Consider the following 24,764-nt stretch of genomic DNA (forward strand, 5'->3'; position numbering starts at 1 on the left):
TGTTATTGAATTATTTTTGAAATTATTTAGAAATAATGGAAAAATCAATAAAGTGAGACATCCAATGGGACAATTGGTGGTTTTATTGGAAGAGTGGCAGCGTGCACATGGGAGGAGCTCTAAAACATTGCAGCCATTTCTATTTCCCTGTTTCGTTGTCCAGCGCCTCAACACTGGCCTTACATTTGCCAATGTGCTGGGTGTATCGGTTTTTGCGAATAAACTGTTTCGAGCACGAGCAGACATACGGATACTGGCCCGTGTGAGTCGTTTCGTGGCGCTTCCAGTCGCTGTAATACATAAAGCGCTTCTCGCAGAACCGACATGGATACGGTCGTTCCTTCGTGTGTACCTTCAGGTGCTCGCTGAGCTGCGATTTGTTCTTGTACTTTCGGTCACAGTGCGCACAGGCGTGATAGTACGTGTCGCTGTGCGTGCGTTGGTGCATCCGTAGGTTCGATTTCCGCCGAAAGCGTAGCCCACACGTTTTGCACACCTCCCGTTTCTCCTCTTGGTGTACCAGCGAGTGCATTTTCAGATTCTGCTCTACCTTAAAGGTGGCATCACAAACGACGCACCTAAACTTGCGGTTCGGGTCGTGCGTGATCTGATGCCTGGACAGTTTATTCGCCGTGGTGAATAGTCTGTCGCAGAGGTGACATCGATAGTTGCACGGTTGATAGACCACCCTCTGGTGGAAGCGCATGTTTGGGTGGCAGCGAAACAGTTTGTAACAAATTTCACACTGCGCCGGCCTGCTCGGGTCACGAGCCATTTTGCGAATCGAGTGCTGCTGCTCGGTATGCTGCAACAGCGTCTCTAACGATTGGAACGATTGAAGGCATCCGCAACACTTCTTCACGGGTGCATTAAACAGATTAGGATGCACTTGTTGTCGGGCCGTTTGTACAGTGCCCAGAATGCTTTGCTTCAATTGTAGTTGTTTTAAATGAACTGAAAGCGCTTCAGCATCGTTGAAATATTGATCACAATTACTACACCGATGAAGAGCATCACTTCTTGCCTGGCCGTCGCCATCGATCGAATGCTGTAAAGCCATGTGCCGTCTAAGCTCCGTTTCGGTGTTGAATTGGCGTACGCAGTTGAAGTCACAGCAAAAGACAGACCGCTGATCTTGATCCGTGTGCTCAGTCGAAACCTCTCGGTCAGGGCATTCTTCCTCAAGGTACTCAGTAGCATAGGTCTCTGTGCCGCTGCCATCGTCACCATCGAGTTCTCCGTCACAGTCTACGAAACAGTGGTCCTCCGGTTGGTCAATTAAAGCTTCTACTTTGAACAGTTTAGAGCTGTGAATCAATGGTTCTGTGCTGTAATCGATATCTTCATTCGCGTCTTCCGTTACCACGGTAGATAGTTCCGAGTCTTCAGCTTCGGACCTAACAGTAAAAAGGGATCAACGAATCCTTCTCGTAATGGTGGAAATACATTATACGTACTGTTTTGCATCGATTTGCTGCGTTCGCAAGTGCGTGTCGGACTTGCGACACGTGTGGATGAATCTGTACGCAAGAGTAACATCCTGGCAACATTTTGCGCACCCGTGCGACGGGAAGCCGTCGTCCTCCGCTATCTGAAAACAAAAGTTGGATCATACTGGCGCACAGCGAATGGAGTCGGTGTTTTAGTTTTAGGCCGGTATTAACTTCGAGCACTCGTGGGGTGACGGTGTCGCGGTCTTGCGTTACTTTCAAGAGATTTTTAAGGAAACGACCAAAGCCCCGTTTGTGCATCCTGGTCAGAAGGGAGGTCCGACTCAAGGCACCCAGGATGGAGTATTTCCGATCGAGTTCACCGTTGACGAAACGGTTCGGAATGCCCTAAGAGTAGCGGAAAACAATCATAACGCGGTCATCGATTCGCTGGACATGAACTTTATGAAGTATGAGGGCATGAACAAGGGTTTCTGCAAACAGCAGCGCATCAGCCCCGACTCGGTAATGCAGCTGGGCTTTCAGCTTGCATTCTACAAGCAGCACGGCCAGTTCGTCGGAACGTACGAATCGTGCAGTACGGCTGCGTTCCGGCACGGCCGAACGGAAACGATGCGGCCGTGTACGGTGGCAACGAAGGAGTTTTGCTTGGAGGTCGAACGGAAAACGGGAGAGCGGAAGACTGCGGCTGAGCTACGCGAAATCCTGAACCGCTGCTCGACAGTTCACGGGCAACTCACGAAGGAGGCCGCGATGGGTCAGGGTTTCGATCGTCATCTGTTTGGGCTGCGGCATACGGCCCAACGAAATGGCCTCTCGGTGCCGGCCCTGTACGAAGATCCGGCTTACGCTGCAATCAACCATAACATACTGTCGACCAGCACGCTCTCGTCACCAGCTCTGCTGGCCGGAGGATTTGGACCAGTGGTACGCGATGGTTACGGGATTGGGTACAACATTCAAGACGGGTATCTGGGAAGTGTCGTCTCAAGCTACAAACCGCATCGGAACGGGCGTGAGTTTGTCGATTGTTTGCGGGATGCGTACGAAGACATTGCCAAGGTTCTCAAGGCTACTGGTCCACCTTCAAAGGACAAGTGAATCGGTGTTCGATACGATCGGTGCCTTGCCAGCTTTCGTTTGTTAGCCTGAAAGTATGCTTTTAGAAAATCCTTCCTTCGAGTGGTGTTGGCAGCGTGCTCATAGAGCCCCATTTTGCAAACGTCGCACGAAACAATGTGGCTTCAGTCGCGCTCAGTCGTACTCGCCCGCCCTCTGCTCGCAACTTCAATCCGTTTATTCAGCTCTGCCATTGTGAAAAACATGGAGAAGCATGAAGTGGTTCCCGATGTAATTCCGGTGGCTCCGGCCGCAGTGGCCAAAGTCTCATACCCCAGCGGAGCCGTCGTCGAAGAGGGCAATGTTCTGACACCGACGCAGGTTAAGGACGTTCCGAAGGTTGAGTGGAATGCGGAGGCCAACGCGCTATACACCATTGGTATGACCGATCCGGATGCCCCGAGCCGCAAGGAACCAAAGTTCCGCGAATGGCACCATTGGCTGGTCGGCAATATTCCTGGCAATGACATTGCCAAGGGGGAAACCCTTTCGGCGTATGTCGGATCGGGGCCGCCGTTCGGCACTGGACTTCATCGATACGTGTTTTTGGTGTACAAACAGAACGGCAAGCTAACGTTCGACGAAATCCGGCTGCATTGATCTTGATCTGCAGAAGAAGCGAAGTGAAGCGTTCAACGATCGTAAAATGGTGGCAGGCGGGGTTCTACGATCGAAAGCTACGAGATGGACAGTGCGAAATGTGGTGCTCCGGTGAAAGTCACGGTCGATGGCTTTGGCACGGTGGCGCATCCGACAACCGGGGCCATAGAGAGACGGTGAAAAGGTTCACCTGGCGTAATAAGGTCATCAAGGTGCAGGTCATCTCGTACGGTGCCAACATCACGTCGCTTTGTGTGCCAGACTGGAAGAAACTCCCGCGCTGGAAGAATTAAACCTTTAATTAAATATTAAATAAACCATATTAAAACGTATGTTTCATTTTTTTTTTTTTTTTCGATGTGGGGCGGGAAACCTTCATAGGCACCGTTAGGAGGGCGAGACCTCCTAGCCGGTAGTGTGGGATTTCCGGTCTCTGAGGAGTCCGGACCTACCCACTAAAACCCCCCTACCAATGCCTTGAGCCCCCTTCGGATCACCTGCTCATTACCTTCGAAGGGGAGGCTGGACAAGTTTGTCCCACTCGTGCCCCCATGGGTACGCTCGCAAAATATCGCGCTCACGACTTAGCAAGGCTACTCATTCAAGGTTTGCTGTCGTGGTTTCCTCCTTTGCTCCTCCTGCCATTCTGAGCAAGCGCGTGCCATCGATATATTCATGAACCCACTGACTGCATCTACTTACTACTTACTTACTCAACTTACCTCTTGAAGGATACATAGGCTCTCCTCCCTCACTCCTCCTAAACACGTCGCGTCGTAGAGAACGGTAACACATTTAAATTGACGGACTTCCGCTTGGCAGTTCCTTCGGGCGGGTCCGACATCAATTCTCACCCAGACATGGCTCACCGCGGACATCCCTTCCTCACCTAGTGTTCGACGTCCTGGCAGCCCTCGCTAATCTGAAGCCTCCCTTCCTCCTAATCCCTTCCTAATCTGAAGCCCCAGGCCTTCCTCTGTGCTTAACAGTTGTATGCATTCCCTCGTCCCAGTCCTGGTTCAGCTCTTCTGTAGATCTCTCTTCTCATCCGCGGGGCTGGAGGTCTGTGTGGCTCGTCCCGATCCACAACAAAGGTTGTCGCCAAACCGCCTCAAATTACCGAGGTATTTCCCTCCTCTGTGCCACGTCTAAAATCCTTGAATCAGTCGTTCACTTCTACCTTCTATCTCTCGTTTCCTCTTCCATCGCTGTAGACCAACATGGCTTTATGCCTAAGCGGTCTGATCGGTCTTTATGCCTAACCTCATGTCCCTCATGCAACGCATCTACCCTGCTACTGCCTCCGGCTCACAGGTGGATGTGGTCTACACGGACTTTAGTGCCGCGTTCGACTGCATCTCACATAGTTTGTTGGTCGCTAAGCTACGGCAGATGGGTTTGCGTGATCCTCTCCTCTCCTGGTTCTAATCATTCACTACCGGACGATCCGTCTGTGTAAAAACCTTATCTTCCACCTCTCCCTCGTTCTCTATCCCCTCCGGGGTTCTTCAAGTTCCTGAGTGCCCTCCTCTTTTCATTGTCCATGAACGACTGTTCCGCCGTACTTCCTCCCGACGACGTCAAGTTCTTCCTCCCTGTTTCCAACCTTGACGACGCCCGTTCCCTCCAAAAAGCTATTGATGAATTCGCAGCGTGGTGTTCGTCCAACGGCCTCCGCTTGTCCCCAACAAGTGCTGCGTCATCTCCTTCTCGCGCCTCAGCTCCCCGCTATCCTGGGATTATTCCCTGCTCAACACTCCCCTTCCTCGAGTATCCAAGGTGATGGACCTCGGCGTGTGCCTCGATAGCACGCTATCTTTTACGCCACAGATCGAGGCCACTGTGGCTAAAGCCAACAAGACCCTCGGCCTCATTGGTCGTATGTCTCCTGACATACGCGACCCGTGGTGCCTGAGGGCGCTTTTCTGCTGCTGGGTCCGTCCTGTCCTCGAATACGCTTGTGTTGTCTGGTCCCCCGCGTCGCCTTCCTCTATGGATAGGTTAGAGAAGGTGCAACGGCGGTTTACCAGGCTTGCTATTCGTAGGCTCCTGGGTTCCTCTGTTGGGGCTTCCTTCAATAGCGTCCCGCCACTCCGCTGCCCAATCCCTCTTCATCGCAAACCTCCTGCTCCATAATACCGATGCCCCCTCTCTACTTTCGTCACTCCAATTCTATGCTCCATCCCGCCGCCTCCGCGACAGACCCCCGTTCCTCATTCCTCCCCGCCGATCTCGCTTCAGATCAGTTGACCCATTCCTGCGTGCGATCGGGTCCTTCAATGCCTCGGGTCGCAAGCCCCTGTTCGACTTCCACCTCCCCATTCCACCCCCTCCCTTCCCCCCTCCCCAAAAATATTGTCTGTGATAAAGTGAAAACTTAAACGTCTGGCTTAAACGACTCGAACAACGGAACAAACGCCCTGTATTGTGGCAAATCTATCACACAAAGTTTGCATAATAGTTCGTCAACAACAAACTCCCTCAAATTCTGCGATATTTGTGCCTTTGAGAAGAATACATTATATTCTTCCGGCAAATCGCACCAATGTTCGAACCCCTTCTCCGCTTCTTTGGCCAAATGATGCCCTTCTATAACTAGCCGACCACATTGCAGTCGCGAAGCTCGTCTAAACTTCACGACTTTAAAATCGCAAGTCAAAAACCATGAATCGGCTTCGTTAGGCGATATTTCTTGGCTTCTTAGCAAGAAGTTTTCCCTCACTTGGATGCTGAGGCCGTTCTCCATAGGGACGGCTCCATCAACGAGGGGGAGACGAGGGGAGCGTGTTCTTTCATGCAGCAGAAGGGTCGTTGCCACATGATGAACCGCTTTTTTACTGTCCTTAGAATCCATCGTTTGGCCGATGGTGCTAAGGACATCTTCAAAAGGGTTTGTTGACTGAAGTGGCAACGGACCCTTATCTCTAACCTCCGGCACTAGATGAAGGAGGCTATGAATGTTGCAAGGTACAAAGCCGACTGCCTTGTAGTACCTTGAAACGAATTGTTCGAGTAATTTTTGCGCAACGTTCAACAATTTTTTGTTGCGGGTCCGGTTGCAAATTGCAACTGCCCAATGCAAATCATTGTAAATTTTACTGTGCTCTGTGGGCAGCACTGCAGGCAATAGCACAATGCCGACAACATCTAGCATGAATGCCCACATCCAATGTTTCGGCCAGTTGCCAAGAATGGCGAAGCGTCTGTGCTTCCTTTCATGCGGAAAGTTGACTTTTTGCAATTGTTGTTGCAGCCAATCAAATTTTTTTTCTTCCATTTTGGCGATTTTATGTCGACCAAATACGAACGTTTCGACAAAGGTTTTAGTAACCCCTAAATGCAATAAATGTCGATCGTCCCCAATTGTCACGTCCTTGATTAGGTCGATTCCGAATGCCTTTAGCGGAATCTGACCTTGCACCTTGGGTGCATGATGAAAAGGAACGTACTCAAAATCCAAAAATTTGGCATGTGTCCGCAGTTCACATGCCGCAGTATTGTGAAACGACACCTTCATAATCCCTTCCCTGTACGTACCCTCTATGGTGCATTGTGTGCAACCATAGTACCCCGTTTGTGCCACCGTCTCTGTAATTATAAGAAAACGAAAAAGAAATTAGAAAGCTGTAACAACAAGACGCCGAGACAAGACCTACCTTTCACGATCGCGCGTGCCTCAGCGTCAGTAAGTAGTGCTCTGATCGTCACAGAGCACTCCGGATCTCCTATTTCGCGGCCAAGCGTGCCGAGTAGTTGCTCTGCTTCTGGTTTGAGGATGCTGCAAAAGACACTTAAGACGAAAGGCTCACCTGGTGGATTATGCGGTTCGTGTTCCCTCGCACAAATGGTCCATGACTGCAAAACATTCTCTTTTACATGCTCCAACGGCACACCATCGACGTGTAGATCTAAAGTGGCACCGCTCGATAGGTTTAGTTCGCTAAGTGCGTTTTCTGCAATAATAGATCGTACATGTAATGTAATGTGATAAATCTATGATAAGGCGTACTTACCTAAACCACGGTGCCAAAAGTGCCCTATAACACTTCCAGAATTGTCCCGGACTTCTATCGGCTCGATGTTCCAATCCTTGTCTACCGCCGCCCGTGGATCCAGCGGAAGGCACGGTATATACCTACTCAACGAGCACATTACTTGTTCATTTAATTGCGCTATACTTACGTTCGGACTGTTGTTGAAGATCGCCGTCATTTCGCGGGACAGTGCGGCCGCCGTTTCACGTTGATTTGCCGTGCCACTGTCCAACACTCGACGAGCGGATTCCAGTTCGTTATTATCAAACATTCGCCTATTTCCGCGATACTCATAACAGCTTGGCTTGGCGTGCTTGGCGTGCTTGGTGTTTTCTTCAACTGCCTCCTGGCTCGCTCGCCGTTTAGGATCCATCTAACACAATTACCAGTAACATTCACTTATTAACACATGTAGTGGATGAAGTAGATCGATTTGGACCCTTACCCACAATATCAACAACATATCCCCTTGAAAATTCTTTAGCCCAATTAAAACGTAAAATCAAATCTTGTAAACGTCCCTTACAACAATTAGCAAATAGAATTCAGGAACAAGCCCTATGTAAAAATAAAATTCATCCATCCGTACTGTATCCGGAGTTAAAGAAACCTAATCGTCAAAATAGAACACAATATTATGTAATTAAATTAGCTAGTAATTTTACATTAAAACAGGCGGTGCCGGCTGACAAATGGTTTCTAAGTTCACAGAAAATGCATTCATTTTTTGCAAAATTTTTTTTTCAAAATTGCTATGCATTTTGCAACTGATGACAATATAGTTCATGGTTGCGAACCATTTTATGAGGACTTAGAGGACTTGACTGTTGATTTGGATGTAGTTAAAGTTGATAGTTTGCATGAGTTTAGTAGCCTTGCAACTAATGCCAGGGATGATATTGTCATTGTCAACTGTCGCGAACGAATCAGGACGTGTCTTCGTTGTGCTCTCTGTTACACTTGCGTTTGTCAGTGAAATACCGCCGTATTGTGCCTTGTTTCGAGTTGTTTTGTTCCTTTAGTGTCATTGATCTGTTGGCCGTGCGCGTAACGGGTTCTGTGCGTCTGTGCCTTGTTTTTTTCGTGGTGAACTGTTTTGGCGTCATCAGCTGTTCGCTGTCCAGCTTCAGTCATTTTGGCTTGGTGCTTCGTCGTTAAGCTCTGACACCAACACCTACACACCTGTTCACTAAACGCGCTGCTTAAGACCGCTCACCTCACCACTAAGACACGAACCGCACTACCATCACTTCACTGAATCACTTCACACAGCCCAGAGTTTGCAATATATTCACCGTTTCCACTACTACTAAACACTCGACTAATATCCATCATGTCCGACTCTTGCTCTTCCTGCTCGGGATCCTTCGCCGCTGACGAAATTCCTGTGACATGCGTTGGCATCTGCGGAGAGTCCTTTCACGGAAAGTGTCTCGGGTCTCTGCGACGTGCCGAAAAGAGCTTGCTCGTAACCCCCGCAGCTGCGGTGGATCTGCCGAGAATATGCCGAGTATTGACGATGCATCGCCTGTGTCACATGGAGGCAATGCACTTCTTGACAGCATGACATTTAATGGGCTCACTCAAATTGATTGCGTTAAGAATATGTAAACTACTACGGTAATACGGTAAACTACTTGATCTGATTTTCGTGAGTGACAGTAACTATAATGTATCGGAATCAATGTTTCCCATTGTCGACCTCGATAACTTCCATCCTGCTCTGGATTTGACCATCCTTGTGCCAGTGTTTCATCATCTTCTCGTGCAACAATCGACGTGAAACCCAGGCTTGACTACAAACGTGTCGACGGGGATAAATTGTCTAACCTAGTTGATCTAACTGACTGGAGCTTCTTAAACGATGACCTTGACGTTGACAGCAGTGGCTCGGTTTAATGATGTCATAAAGGATCTCCTAAAGAAATGTTGTCCTCAAATTACACCGCACACTGGCCCTCCATGGTCCACTAGGCTCCTACGTGCCTTAAGAAAACAAAAATTATCTTGCCAAAGGAGCTTTCGTCGCAAACCATCACAGTGGACCAAATTGTGCTTCAACGTTGCTCACAACAACTACTACTCACCAGCTGCATCGTAAATACTTAAACCGTTTGCAACGTAACCTGCGACGGAACCCAAGAGCTTTTTGGAGATATATCAAGTCCAAACGCCAGGGTAACCACCTTCCGCATGGAATGTCGTACAATGGTATCACGGCTTCGAACATATCGGATGTGAGTGATCTCTTTGCCGACAGATTCGAGAAGCTCAGCTCTTCACGGCTCACTCGAATACCGATCCCACGCGACTAGAGACCATCCTCGGCAATGTCCAGTCGGACAATAGCTCGTTCACGCAACAGAACATTGACATCTCAGTCGATTCCGTCTTAGAAGCGATTGATCGATTAAAACCGTCCTCGAATCCCGGACCAGATGGGATTCCTGCAGTCATCATCATACGGCACGGGGGGGTACTTGCCTACCCCCTCGTCCGCATTTTTGAGCTCTCCATGAAGCAACGCACTTTCCCCACTATCTGGAAGTCTTCCTGGATGATACCAATACATAAGAAGGATGATAAAACTAAAGTTGAGAACTATCGAGGTGTGACTTCGCTCTGTGCCTGTTCAAAAGTACTCGAAACCATGATACATAAAGCTCTAATGAACTACAGCTCAAGAATTATTAGCACTCGACAACATGGGTTTTTCCCTAAGAGGTCAGTTATTACAAACTTGCTAGAGTTCGTGTCAATGTGTCACAGTTCGTTTGCAAATGGGTATCAAATGGATACCATCTATACCGATCTAAAGTCAGCATTCGATCGCGTAAATATTAATATACTACTGGCTAAGCTTGAACGGATTGGAATAGAAAGGCACTTATTAGGTTGGTTCCAATCTTATTTGACCGGACGACTATATCGGGTAAATTTAGAAGGTATCACCTCCGGAGAGTTCGCGAGCACGTCTGGGGTTCCACAAGGCAGCAACATTGGCCCACTCTTATTCTCGCTGTACATTAATGACGTAGTCTCTGTTTTACCCACCAACGCTTGTTTGATGTACGCTGACGATGTCCGATTGTATATGCCTGTCTCTACGATATCGGCAAAAGATATGTGATGATTTCTGTGGCTGGTGTGAATTAAATGATCTTTGTATTGCTGTTGATAAATGTGGTATAGTCACTTACTGTAGGGATCTCTTATTCGTATTGTCTGTTAAACTCGCCAATTCAACGTTGTAATGAGATGCGTGACCTAGGTGTAATATTAGACAGTAAATTAAATTTGAACGCACATTTTAAGCAAACTGTTAACCAGGCGCTAAGAATGTTAGGTTTTGTACTTAAGTTGACCAAGGAGTTTAGTGACCCAACATGTGTTAAAGCTCTTTATGTATCGTTTGTCCGTTCCGTCCTGGAGAATAACTGCGTTCTATGTTGCCCCAATACTGCTTTGTGGATTAACAAATTTGAAGCCGTACAACGTAAATTTACTAGGGTTGCACTAAGGTCTTTTTCTTGTAAGGTCTTTTCATCTTGACTACAGAACTCGTTGTTTACTGTTAGGACTGCAACCACTTAGCTTTAGGCGTAAAGTGGCCCAAAGTGTATTCGTGGCAAAGCTGCTTAAAGGAGAGATAGACGCCGCGGAGCTTTTGGCCCGCATAAATATTTACGCGCCTTCCAGGCCGATGCGAAACCGTGACTTTCTTGTTCCGCAACCAGCAAGACAGCCTAACAATGACCCAATTTCGAATGTTATGCGTAGCTTTTATAGTAATTATAGTTTAATTTTAATATGTCGGTTGCTAGCTTTAAAAACAATGTGTTCATGTCCGCTCCTAGTTCATAAGCACCAAATGTTAAGGCCGATCATATGGCCAAACATTCATTTTCGAAATAAATAAATAAGTAAATAAATATTATTTGTAAATTAGTAGCGATTCCTTTAGATGATGGATTTGTGTTCTACCCTCTGGTTTCTACTTTAGGCTGGCGCGAATAGTAAACAACTTATAATATACATAACTTGTAACTAATACTACTACTAATAATAACCTATAATAAATAATTACAACTTAATGTATTGTCTGTAATGTCTCTATGTCGCTCTATGTAGCCGCTAGTCGATTCTCTATGTCATTCGTTTTCACGTGCATCGCTGCAGAACCCTTTCGTTGAAATGTTGTTCCATTGTTGTGATGCTGATAGAAATAATCCAGGTATGTTTATTGCACCAGGTCAAAAACGACAACACTTCAACCACGTTAACAGTACTCAATTATAATCAAATAATGTTTAAAAGTTTTCGCTTTGCTCGTTTCAGACGACTCGTCACATTTGTGGAAAAGGTAAGTTAAAGTGACAGGATTGCAATGCTACAAATGTAACACTAACTTTGTTCCTTTCCTTTATTTCATTGAAGATTACGGACCAAATGACGCATGGAAAATAAACCCGGCTCGAGCCAGAGACCGAAACAAACGCAGTGATCGTACGTTACGGTAGTAAAAGTAAAAACGGAATTGTGTATTTGTGTAATTAAAATGAATAAAACAGTTAATATCGTATTTGCGGTGCGAGTTGAAAATTTTTTCGCACTGGGATAATGCACTCCGTATGTTGGGTTTTCTGGAGTGACAACGAAAGAAAAATAGAAAAAGAACATGCTAAAAAGTCCGGACTTAGTGCGGCCACACCATGAAAATTGTGTAAGCAATTCTCTCGTAAAAAATTGGTCGACTATTTGGAAACACACATCACGGCCGTTTTCCGGTGTGACCGGTTTCGGTTTGTATTGCCCGATTTTATACTTCAACTGTACGATGAAGTTTTCATCACTAGCATTGTTTTCAAATTCATCCAATAATTCGTACTAATTGGACTAAAAACACTTTGGTGACTCATTGAAAGTAACTTCACTTTAGCTTCTAAGGCCACTATTCTATTCTCTAGGTTACGATTTTTCTCCCGGATCTCTGTGAGCTCGTGCAGAATCCTTCGATCCTGATAAACATAATAGAGGTAAGTTTATTGGGCCAGCTCACAAACAACAGCAATTCTAGTTACTTTAGCTTACGCAACGTTAAAAACGGTTGAAAACTCTTCACTTTGCTCGTTGCAGTCGTTTCGTCACATTTGTGTAGAAGGTAAGTTAAAATGACAGTATAACAATTACAATGCTAAATATGTAACACGAAACCTGTAAATTATTAAAAACAAAAACTACTCACAGTTTCGCGGTGCACGCCGTACTTTTCACCAAATTTTCACAGGACTTTCCGACTTGTTACACAATTGCACAATTGCGCAGCTTCACAGTTTCCGCGAACACTAGCAGACATTCACTTATTTCTATTATTTATTCCTATTATTATCTATTATTCGCTTCGCAAAAAGGCTTCGTTTCTCAGGGTTGCTAATAACGGTTCTATTCTGTACGACGGTTTTTTGGTAAATGGTAATGAAACCGTTGCCGTTACCGAAAAAACCGTTACGAATAAAATAACACCCATACCACTGCTACGAAAAAACCGTTAACTGCCATAACACCCATACATTACCATTACACCCTTCTGTGGCGCTACGAAAAAATGCGGCACCACTACACAACCGTACGGAATATTACCATACCAACCATAACCTTACCACCATACCTTACCATACCACTACAACTTCAAGTTGGCGACGCGCGCCAATGCAGCAAACCGTTGCCAATGCACGCAGCCAGTTTCATAGGCTGCGTCCGGTTTTTTGGTTTATATCAATGAAAAACCGTTACGATTTTTTTTAACTTAATGAATTATTATTTTATTTTATTTTGGCTCGTAGGCACTTTGGAAAATAGATCTTAAATGTACTAAAAAATCATCATATGTACAGGTAATATTAAAATTATTCTTAAACACTACATATATGCATTGCCAACAGGCGTCGAAATTTTTTAAACATATTTTCTTCGCTCCTCTAGGTAACGACCACACGCAATGGTCATTTATAAATTTTAGTTGCACAAAGTGCCTCATCACTCGCCTGATGAGGCACTTTTCTTGTTTTTTTGCTATTTCAGTGTTTGTTTTCTTTACTGGTGATTGATTGATTTTTGATTTAATGGTTCTTTTAACCCTACTGTATCGTAATTTTCCTAATGAACTATTTTGTTCTATTGTTGCTATGTATTTAGTAAGGCGATCTACAGCAGTTAATATGCATTTCTCGGCTTGTTCCTGCAGATCCATTAAATGGTTTATCTCACTTATTGGTAGATTGTGGTTATTGACGAGTTGTGGTGGTGTTGGCGGTCCCGGTGAAAATGGTGGTGGTGTTGGCGGTCCTGGTGAAAATGGTGGTGGTGTTGGCGATCGTGGTGGTGGTTCGTACTGCGTGCCATAATCTTTTGTGTAATTTGTGGTCTGCGTGCCATAATCTTTTGTGTAATGTGTGGTCTGCGTGCCATAATCTTTTGTGTAATTTGTGGTCTGCGTGCCACAATCTTTTGTGGCACAATCTTTTGTCGGTGGTGGTGGTGGTGGTGATGACTGGACAGTTTCGTATTCCATCCCGTTGAAAAAAACGATGGGTAAATTGTAAACTTCTTCTTCTTCTATAGTATGTGGAGCTTCTTCTTCTTCTGGTACCGCTGGGAAAGCCAATGGGCTTTTGTGTGATTTTATTAATGGGAATTGGATGTCGAGATCGGATTCGGTTTCCATCGCTGCAATGGCTTTCTAAATAAAAGATAACAATAAGATAACTTAATAATCCTACAAATGCAATAATGTACTATTTTAACTACCTGAGCTTTATCCCTGGTTTTTTGCCGTTTTTGGGCACGCTTCTTAACATTTCGCATCATTCGTCGTTCTCGTGCTTTTCTGGCAGGCTTTTCGTATGTGTAACGGGTAAGGAAATCTCGAATCGTTTCGTTATCTTTGCGTTTCCTACGGTGCAATTGGCGAAAATTTCCCAAAATATATTTACACTCTTTCACCGGGCATCCCATTTTTATGGCAATCCTTTGCCATGATTCAGCGTGGTTTGCATATTGTTGTTCTCTATTGTCTACCACATCTAAAACTACAGAATTTCCATTTTCTAATATCGCTTCCTTTAATCTGGTGTAATCTGTCCCGCGAAAAAAAATTTCATGGGATTCCATTTCCATTTTCAACTGAACTCCTTGAACTGCACTGAACTGTTTGGACCACTGAACTGGTACTAAAACTTGGCAGCTTTCCTGGAGTTATACGGATATGTATGTGTATGTGTATGTGTATATGTATATTTCAGAAAGTATACAGTTGAGTTTCAGAAAGTATACAGTTGAGTTTCAGAAAGTATACAGTTGAGTTTCAGAAAGTATACAGTGGGCCAACAGTATCATCTGCGATGATATATGATATAATCAGTATCTGGATGGGATGAACAAGGATCTGTAGTTTGAGCTATAGTTCAAGCAAACACGGCACTGAACGACGGTCATCACGAATATTTAATTGGTTATCGAAATATCTAATATCCGATCGTGTAAGCGATGTTCTGGCAATCCTTTCTTCATAACTTCTTCGAACCTACTGAAAAGACTATGAATGTTTGATCAAAACAAACGTGACGTTTCGCGCCCGTTTATGGCTTTTAGGACGGATTTTATAGCTTCGGACTGGCAACACTGTTGACTGGTGAGTCGAGATTTCATAGTGAGAAAGAGCAAGCCAGGCAGTGGCGAGCGCCACATAACTTCACTTCAGTAGCAGCGTAGCAGGCGGCGGCATCGAGCAGGAAGTCTTTTCTCAGTGATAGCGGTGCACTACTAAATCGGATTTATACTCCCTCTGGTTCGGCTGTGGCGAACGGAGCAACCTAATTGGGTGTGACCAATCATCACCGTGCGTGAAATTCGTGAACTCGTGCGTACGCACAAAGTTGGCTGCAAAGTTCTCGTGCCGTAGAGTTGGTGGAGCGCAGACGGAGGAAAACGAGTCTCAAATACCAGGGCCCCCGACCTCCCGCCTGGCTTCGCTCCCCTCATCTTATCACCACCATCAGTCGTGCTGGCCTGCGCGTAACGGTATGCGTATATGCGTATGTTCCCCTCGCGTGCGTGAGTGTGCGTGCACGAAATGATTGCTGCTGCCCATCTTTCCAGTCCGCGGTCCGGTCGCTGGCACTAGAAGAAAGCTAGAGCGGCCCCAAACTCGTGGTCGGGCGTTTCAGTGGCCGTGTTGGGCGAAAGTAAGGGAAACGCAAGAATAAATCAGTCAACGAAAAAGTGAAGCAGTGCTGACGTCCCGGAGAAAAGTAGACGCGATGTCGAGCGCTGACGGTGCGTGTGGGGGGGCCGTGCGGTGTGCTGTGCGTACGGCTGGCGTTGGCCTGTGACACTGTACTTCTCTCCTGTGCCAATAATTCGAAAGTCGTTCGTGTGCGACGTGGATCCGCCGTTGCGCTGCAGTGTGGTCGGGTCGGTGCCTCGCGGGGCCGTGAGATTCTGCGGGCGGTGCCTCCAACCGTTCACCCGTTCACCGTTTGATCCAAATTCCATAACGAATAACGACGTACCAGGAGAGTGAGATTGTTTGTTGTGCGGGGAGTTTCTGCAGAAAGTGGTTGCAGATTCGTGGTCCGGTCCGTGAGTAAGCTCTCTTCTCTCGCTTTTGCTCACTTGAGTGAGATGTGATTTCTGTGAGTGAGGAGTGTTTCTCGCTCGCTTGCTCGAGTGGCCTGTGTAATGAAAACACTACTAAACCAGTGCACTGTCTTAGTAGAATTCCGTGACTCCCGTGCAAGAGCTGTAGTGTGTCGCAAGGATTTGTGGTAAATGACGAGATAACGGTAGACCGACCGACTGGCTGGATGGCTGGCTGTTCCCTGGCTTACGCGAGCGACTGCAATTCCTTGGCAGCGTGTGTGTTCTAGTCACCGAACGAACGGCGGCAGTCATCATCCATCGTCCTGGGCTGAGACCCAAAAAATGGTGCAATGCAGCAACAGTGTGATAAGTAAGTCCATGTGGGGGTGAACGGCTAACAAAACCGGGCACAATGCTGGAAAGGATCACATTTCGACCTTGGGTGCATTCGTTCGATTTCCGACAATCAACATTGTGGCCACGCGCGCGCCTGTGTGTTGCGTGTCCTAGTAATGCTCTCCTTAATGGCGTAGCGTGCGAGTAGAGGCCTCTTTTAGCGCATTACTAGAGGGGAAGCAAAGCATAAACCATGAATGGGACCAAAGAAGCAATGAGCAGAAATGTGGATTGTAAAATGATTGCAATTCAGCGAGGCTCATGACTGGCCGCTTTCGGTTTGCAGGATCAGTGAACAAATGTCCAACGGCCGGTTATTTGAGCCCTTCCGGAGACAGTTTGTAAACTATAGTTTTTACAGTAGCTTTTATTAACCTTGATCACCTCGAATCCTCGAAACCTCTAATTGTTTCACATCAAAAGTGCCTCCAGAACTCAACGAAAACATAAATACATGGATACATTGAAGTCATTGTAAAGTACGATCTGGATAAAACTCCTTTAGGTAGTAGTCACTCCTCCGGTATTGTCGGTTCCGACGAGGCACTTTTGCGGTGTCCTTTACCGATGGTACTAAGCAGTTTTACAGTTGAGTTCCTCTGCTCGAAAGAGTGAAAAATTGGAGCAATAGAGTATACGACCCACAATAATTCTAGCCCTTCAGTGATTGAAACTAGAGTAGCCACCGTAAGGATTCCTCGAAAGCATTTTTTGTAAGTTGCACCGAGCCAGTAATGCAAAAGCGATTCAAACCCCGGCCAGGCATTCCGCATTAGACGTTGTACTACTTATTATAGGCTTTTTTGCTGGACATTTGTTTTTTCAGGGCCCGAATCCATGTGGTCAACATTAAGATGATAAATACCTTTGTATCTCACCACGGCCATTCGTTGCTGGATGCTGTGTATTGATCATGGCTGCTCTGAAACCCACGCTCGGATTGCTCCGAAGTCCTGTTTCCAAATAGACATGACGTCAGCAAGTGTGTGGAGTGTGTAGGCTGTCAAGAGCGCTGTACAGTCACCGAAAGGATACGGATACTGTTTTGCATGGGATGAACATGAGCCCAATATGTACAGTAAGATATCTAAACAACGTACCCACCGCCCCAGACCGCCAGCGACCTTCGCTAGTTTCTGAACGAGGTGGCAAAATCAGCCCACATTGTTTAGGGTTGTGTTGGTGGTGGTGTTCAGAGATAAATGTAACCGTAGGCATGCGCAGTTACTGGTTCCTGCTGCTTTTTTGTGATGGTTCTTTCTACTGCGAGCTGTCCACGAACGAGGTAACGAGCTGAACCAGAAGCCTCCAGTGTGGCTGTTTGGAGCCTTTCTGATACCATTCAGATGATAAAACTTGAACGACACAAGAACGAATGAGCGAGAGAGCGCAAAGAGAAAAAAAGAAAGGAAGAGAGAAAGAGAGAGAGAGTTGAAGTGAGGGGAAAGGAGGCAGAGACAGCGAGTGACAAATTCCACGACCACCTGCCGGAGAATCCGTGGGTATTTCGGAGAGATGAACAGAAAACTGGCAGAAGTCTATTAATAAATATCCGAATCATGAAGCTATCCATTGATGAAAAATGCTTCAATTACCGCCATTTTGTTCATCGTACAGCTTCGCGATTTACGTACTTGCTGCTGCCATCAGTAACATGTCGGGCTCAATCATGTAAACTGAGTTTGTTTTATTTCTCTATTTTTGCTATTTCAGCGGCCACAGTCCATCCGTTCATTAAGGACCTTCTGTTTTTCGGTTTCGGTTCGAAAACCTTATGTTCGCAGCAGTCTTTGAAGAAATAACCACTTTGCTTTCTCTTGGCTGCGCACCACTTTTTGGTCCTGGTCCCAGTATTTGTACGGACATCTCGAAGGCTTATCACTGGCTATCAATGTGCGTGCGGAACGCGAGCATGTGGTGACCGTTGCGACCTTGAATTCGTAAATGATGTTGTTTACTGGTCGCCGCCACTAGCTGGCCTCACTAACACTCCTACGTGTTAGTAACGCAACATGTGCTACATGTAGCGGAACACAGCACGAGAACGGCGGAAGATGACACGCAGATACAATTTCTCGATGTCCTCAGTATTTTTGTATGCACTTTGAACGCGGTTTTAGAGAGCGAGAGTGTATATGGTGAGTAGAAAAAAGAAAACATAATTCTTCACTGTGTTGCTCTGATCGATTAGAATCCATTAGTAGTAGAGCAGGAGAGTTAGGATGTTCCCCATTTTTGTTTCTTATATTTAAAACGCATAGCCTACAGCAATAATAACCACTTACTTCCACTTTTCACACTATGCTTGGGCTTTTCTTTTTAATTTTAAAGTTTGTAAGTCCTTTCGAGCCATTGCTCAATATGTTACTCCAAAAGTTGGCCCGCGTGGCGTGAATTTGATGTCCGAGAACAGCAAAAATCGTAAGCCCATGTGCAACATTAGATGCGTTAAAAATTACAAAAACGCACCCAGTGCATAGATAACAATGTTAGATAGAAGAAAGCGCAACATATTTTGTCATTTATGTTTGTGCCACGTCGTCGGGTGCGTTGTTGTCACGCTGGTTGGGGTGCATTATTCCACCTCGCAGGGTTCGCTGCACTCTTTTGTTTTTCTCTGCCTGACAGAGCGGCTTAATTCCTTGATGCTCCGGGAAAAAGTTTCTTTTTTTCTTCTTTTTCGGCTACAACCACCGGCTAGCGGTCCTGGTCTGGCACCAGAGATAATGTTAATCTCTGTTGCTTTCTGTAATGGTGGAGTTTACTGCCCATCACCAACCTCTATTTCACGCTGGTGTCGGTAATCAAACCATCGGGACAAGGGTTACCGACTGCTCTATCAACGGGACCCAAAAGGTGTTTTACACCACACAATTCCGGGATAAACTGCCCTCGTCAAGTCGGTGGAGCTAGAGTTGCATTCCTAATGTTTTATGTGCCACCACCACCGCCGGGTGCTGTCTTTGGCTGTTCAGCTGTCTTCGAACACACATTCCGTTCACCTCCGTGTACACACGGTACGGTGGGGAATGCTAATAAAACAGGCTGTCGCCTAAGTGTTTAGAGACATCGAAAAACGTTTTTTTGCCAACCCGTATGGTCGACATGTAATGGGTTGCAGTTCCAGAGAATACGTTTTTTTTCTTCCAGTCCTCAGTAGGTGAATGGCTGGTTCCACACGACGAGCGCGGTGCTTGGCGGCACAGTCTACTCTGTTTCTTTTCTTACACATGGCTTGGTACACTATGCCACGGTTCCGGTTGGTTAGTCTCGGCTATTGTGAGCTTGGAAATGTTTATGGTTTGCTACTGCAAGACCGACCAGTAGTTTGTGTCGGTTCGTTGTGGGGTGATCGACGCGACGGCCAAGACATTAATGTTGTGTGCATCTACGGTTGGTGGTTTGCAGAAATTTGCAAATAGATGCTTCCATACGTGCAAGTTTCGTGCAAGAAAAGTTGACCGCGAGTGTTGCGTGAACTTTCGCGAATATCGGTAGAAAATAATGCAAATCGTTTCTCGAATTGTTCAGCAGCCATTTCAAATAACGTTTCGCCACTCGTCTGGGTTGTAGGGTGTTTGTGGATGTCGATTTGTAACTTGCCCAAACTCGTTCCAGTGAACCCGCGAAACTGCATGACCAAAACAACGGAGCCGATGCTTATGTAACGGCCAGCACCATTGTTGGTCCTTTGCAAAAATGCAAGACACAGAAAGGTCGCAAGCAGCGCTGTGATCGACGGGCAGCAGCGGTTCAAATACCTTCGGCCGTGCTACTTGTTCGAGCGAGTCACGCTTTTGTTGGCCTCATTCGAACGAGTGTGCATGATGGACTGGTTCGCTGCCACAGGAGAGCGTAAATGCCAAGAAGCCCGGATCCGGACGTTTCTGAGGCGGTGTGCGAGCGCAGAGCAATAGAAAGGAGTTGTTTAATGCGATACATAAAGCTTTCGTCCTTTTTTGTTGTAATCCCTTATCACCAACCAATTCCAGTGTGTAACGTAATCTTTCGGAAACATTTAGCCTCTATTTGTATCGATATGTGCAGAGTGTTTTGATGGATCAACAGCATGGTCCACATGGTCAGCTTTCGAAAATCATTCATCGATACGTTCCAACATAAGCTGCTCCATTCAGAATGCTGGCAAAACTTCAAAACGGCAAATGGGGATGAATTACACTTGCTTAAAAAAAAACGCTGCACAGCAACCGATTTTTTACATGTTTTATGCGCTTCTCACAACGTTGGCTGGCGCCTGTCGTTTCACCGCCATTCGAATTCCATTCCATTCCAATCGCGCTGGACGATCAAGCTCTTTGCTGCGGCAAGCTCAGAGCCCAATGTAACCTTGCACACTCCCGTTTGGCTGTATGCGTGTACCACACTACCAGAGGACTTACTGGCCGCTGTTGTGTGTGCGGGCACTGTGCGCGAGAGTGTGCATCGTGACCAAGGCTTTACGTAATAGTTTATTGAACCGTTTGTTTTTATTGCGCTTTGGCTTTGTTTACGGTACACACCGGCGGTGGGTTGAGTTGGATTAGTGGGGCAGCGGGCGGAAGGTACGATGATCTGCGTGTCGAATGGCCGCAACAAACACGCCACCACAATGGCGCTATGGATATGTGCGTTTCTGACGCTTTTTTTTTCGCGGTCCAGCATAGGTTCGCGAACGTTTAACAACCACAACACCGACGCTGCAACACGATGTTACTGATTGTTCACCCGCCTTCAGTGCATTGTTATACAGGCCAACAATGTTGATTTCTTGAAAATTTCAACATTTAAGCTGTCAACTTAAAGTCTTTAAATTCATTGTACATAATCTTTTTGGCGAGTTATTGTAATAGCTAAATGTGCCCTCAATAATGATCCTTTCTCTAGGGGTTATAAATTGTTAACACGTTATAACTTGGGGTGTACAGGCGGATGAAACATTTATCCTCGTCCAGATTCTTGCTTCTAAGCTCTGGGAGTCGTTTGCTTCTTACACAAGAAATTCGTGCCCAATCTATGCTTTCCATCGTTCAACGACCCTGGCACGCAAAGAAACAACGTTCTTCGCCACCGCACGGTGTTGTGTCGGTCCCCTTTTGGCGTATGCTGCGGTCGGACCGCGCGGTCTGGCCCTTCTGCTTCAGAAGAAACATTGCGAAATTCATTCATGCGATGTTGAGCTTTTTCTTTCTGCGCTAGCTACGAGTTTAGCTGTGGCTGGGCTGGAAAGTTCAGTCCAAGGCGCCTTCTGGAGAGAAAGAGAAAGACTTATGAACTTGTATTCTAGTCTCACAAATAGCTGTATGCTGCTGCTGAACATCTAGGGTTTGGCGCTACTCTGTATGCGCGGTGCTTAGATGGTTGTAAACGCGAAGAACAGACTGACTGCTCGAAGTTGCTGTCCCAAAATGGTCCAAACTGGTGAGATGAAGAGAGAGCTAGATCGTTGTCCTGCGCAACTGGCGCTGCCGCAAAGTATGTTCGTTGATTAATCACCGAATTATTTTACTGTGCACTGTGTATTTGACGAAAGATCAAATCTAAGAACACGGTAGCAGACGGTAAATTTATGCAGTGAACGGACAATAGTTGGTTTTTGAAGCTTCACATTTTTGTGATTTTTGTGTTTGTGGCATTTGGATACATTGCACTCCTTGTCAGGTGGTACTATGTCTACTCCGGAATGTGTATCGTTCACCAACCGTTTGCCGAAGAAGACCTCCTCAAAACGAAGGTGGTTCCCATCGGAGTGTGACAGTGGCTGAGAGGGGAACCGAGTTCTGTACTCTGCTTTTGTGATTGCATTGTAACCGCGATCCGGGAATAACGGTACATAGACTCGCGCGGCCTCCGCGTCGTTTTTGGCTTGTAAGAACCGTTTCAACTGCCACGCGGCGGACTGGTAATAATTTCGGTCCGCGCAGTACGGAATGGAATGTAATCTGCGCATAATTGGTGTGTTCTTTTCGTCCCTTTGTGGCTTGAGAAACTTTGATGAAGCAATAACCGCGGACGTGCGGCAGTTTCAGTGTCGGTGACGGTGGGAATATGTTCCTAATATACGAGATGATCTCACGATGATTGGCGCACTGATGCCGAAGAAAAGCTCTCGCTCAAACTCTGGCCCTCTTTCATCCCATGAACTAGGTTCATGATTTTTTGCTTCTAGTAGCTATGCCACCATCTTCGGTTGTCAGCCGGCCATTACGCTATTCAAGTCTTTTATTTCGAGTTTTGCTCCGTTATGCCCTAGAAGAAGGAAGTGGGTCGAACTTTTCTGTGCAGAAGTCATTCAACTTGTTCGTGAGTTCCTTAAAAAAGCGAACACACGAAGTTGTGCATTGTGTGCTTGAGATTGTGAACGCTGAAATATCTGTTGCATTACTAAGTTGTGTTTTGTTTTTGTTCCTTTACAGTTGCTGAACAATAGTTGACGAAAAAAAAACACTCCACCGAAAACCGAGAAACGGAACGGAAAGGCTTCGAAGAATTTTTAGTAGATGTAGCAGGATGAAATCCGTGGGCCCATAGCGCGCTGAGAAGTGTGCGGTATTCAAGCAATCAACCCCGCGCGCAGGCGACACCATTGCCATCGGACCGATCATCATTTGATATAATAAAAATCTGTGATATTTCCCACTCTGCTGGAAACTCTCTGGGTTGGGAAACTCTGCTTCGGAGTGTCTCTCGGGGGGATACAACTCCGTCCTAAGAGGTAACGCTCAACACAATGATCCTTACAGACAAACGAGCAAACTTCCCCATGATCACTATTGTTTTGTCACTTTGTTCCAGGCTAAAGGTGCTTCATCCCCCTGCCAACAATTTAACTTTAGGTACGATTTAAGGGTAGCCACTACACACATACATACACACAAGCACACGAGATCACCGGTTCTGATTGTGTGATATGTCAAATGTGCGATCAGTACCCCGGCCACATCGCACACAAAACGAAGGAAGATCAGAAGAACGCAACGAAACTTACACGTGGCCATCCCGTCTCTTGTCTCGTCTCGGAGCCTGCGAAGGAAGGAGTACAGCAAACGTTGTTTGATACACGGAGCTCCACCCAGTGCACCGTGCACAGTGATCATCTTTCGTTCGTACCTGCTATGCTGTTGTCAGCTATCAGACCGTGGTCGCCGTCGAGCCGGTGAAAACTTTAAGTGTAACACCAAAGCTGATAATAACCACATAATGCTGTGTGCGCGTTTGAGAGAGCAGGGTAGAAAAGCAAAAACGCTGTTAGTGTCGTGAACGGAACACAGTGAAATACAATCTCTGCAGCAGCAGAGCGAAATCCTCCATCTCTCGCGAGTGATTGCATATCGGGTTCCGTGAGCCACATGGTGTACTACAATCTGAACCTGAATCCCGTAACTACAATCATTGCTAGTTAATCGCACTAGAATATTGGAGTGGACAGAATGGAGGTGATTTGAACATTGCCGAGCGCCGATCGTCTGTTCGGACGAATGGATCCATGCCAGAAAGAAGCTGGAGAAGAAACAAACGAATTAGAGCAATACCTAGAGGGCGGCCCTGGCGTTATGAGTCGGGAGTTCATCGATTAAATATTTTGTGAGGGTACACCCCAAGGGTGCAACTGAAAGTGATCGCCACCCACTGACCGACGAGACGAGTAAACACATGAGAAAACGACAAAAAATCAGCTTTAAAAGAGCGGCCGTCTTTCACGCGTACGGCGCCTACTCCATTTGTTCTAAATAATATCATGTGTTTTACTACTCTGCGGCCCGACATCTGATACCTGCTGTAACGGTGCGTGTTGGTACTCCGTCACGGAAGTAGAACCGGAACGTTTTAAAGTGATCGTTTAGATTCAGCCGAGTTTCGGAAAAGCTTAGGCTGCAGTTGCAATTAGTTTTAACAATAATCGAGGTGCCACGCTGCACGCACTGCACACAGTCGTGGTCAAGTGGATTGAATCATAAAATTTAAAGTAGACACTATTCAACGAGTGCAGGTTCGATCTGTTCTACGATCTGCGCAACGTAGTGACGGTCACAGAAAAGTTTATGTGTAAGACAATGCGGTGTATGTGGCTGAAGTGATCATTAAACTCATTGGTGTGTTATTGGGAACCGAGAGTGCTTCGGTATACTGAGACGTGTGTCGGACGCGCCGGAATTATTCTGCAATAGCAACAGTATTCTACGCTACTAAGGAGCGGATAAAAAGAAAACGAGACTGTAGTATTTTACGGGTTTCTGTCGTTGCGAAACATCACCCAGCAAGGAAAACTAAGGCAAAACGATGGTCAGCGATGGTACACTATTGAGTGGAATATAGTTAGTCAACACCAGTAACGCCTCTTCCGGGAACTGTGCGTTACTCATCGAGAAGGTTTTGATACGTGTGCATATATGGGGGACATCGTTGTAAGGGAGAGCACCAGGCGCCATTACGTTGCAACGATATCAACCAGCGCAACCGGGAATCCTACTCACAATACCGAACCAGTCAAAGTCTGAGCCTAGTTTTGTTCTGTTTTGCATATCGA

At 46.3% G+C, this 24,764-nt stretch overlaps 3 protein-coding genes across 3 annotated transcripts; 2 read left to right on the top strand and 1 right to left on the bottom strand.

Annotated features, from left to right (window-relative positions):
• Positions 1 to 136: 136 nt before the first annotated feature.
• On the bottom strand, positions 137 to 1,696 carry LOC131210289 (zinc finger protein 883-like). The gene is made up of 2 exons (XM_058203516.1): positions 1,458 to 1,696; positions 137 to 1,397 (listed from the first exon to the last, which is right to left on the bottom strand). The coding sequence occupies exon 2, from the start codon at positions 1,058 to 1,060 to the stop codon at positions 140 to 142; it is 921 nt and encodes a 306-aa protein (XP_058059499.1). The 5' UTR covers positions 1,061 to 1,397; positions 1,458 to 1,696; the 3' UTR covers positions 137 to 139.
• LOC131207827 (carnitine O-palmitoyltransferase 2, mitochondrial-like) lies at positions 1,515 to 2,552 on the top strand. The gene is made up of 2 exons (XM_058200457.1): positions 1,515 to 1,532; positions 1,653 to 2,552. Exons 1-2 carry the CDS (start codon positions 1,515 to 1,517, stop codon positions 2,550 to 2,552), a joined length of 918 nt encoding a protein of 305 aa, XP_058056440.1.
• A 189-nt stretch (positions 2,553 to 2,741) lies between these two features.
• Positions 2,742 to 3,170, top strand: LOC131207828 (phosphatidylethanolamine-binding protein homolog F40A3.3-like). Its single transcript, XM_058200458.1, has one exon. It carries the CDS (start codon positions 2,775 to 2,777, stop codon positions 3,168 to 3,170), a length of 396 nt encoding a protein of 131 aa, XP_058056441.1. The 5' UTR covers positions 2,742 to 2,774.
• The last annotated feature ends 21,594 nt before the right edge of the window (positions 3,171 to 24,764 follow it).

Source organism: Anopheles bellator, chromosome 2 (genome assembly GCF_943735745.2).
Source record: "Anopheles bellator chromosome 2, idAnoBellAS_SP24_06.2, whole genome shotgun sequence".
NCBI lineage: Eukaryota > Metazoa > Arthropoda > Insecta > Diptera > Culicidae > Anopheles > Anopheles bellator.

Bases quoted from the DNA above. Each gene is read 5' to 3' on its own strand.
- LOC131207828 (XM_058200458.1), top strand. From the start codon at position 2,775: ATGGAGAAGCATGAAGTGGTTCCCGATGTAATTCCGGTGGCTCCGGCC.
- LOC131210289 (XM_058203516.1), bottom strand. From the start codon at position 1,060: ATGGCTTTACAGCATTCGATCGATGGCGACGGCCAGGCAAGAAGTGAT.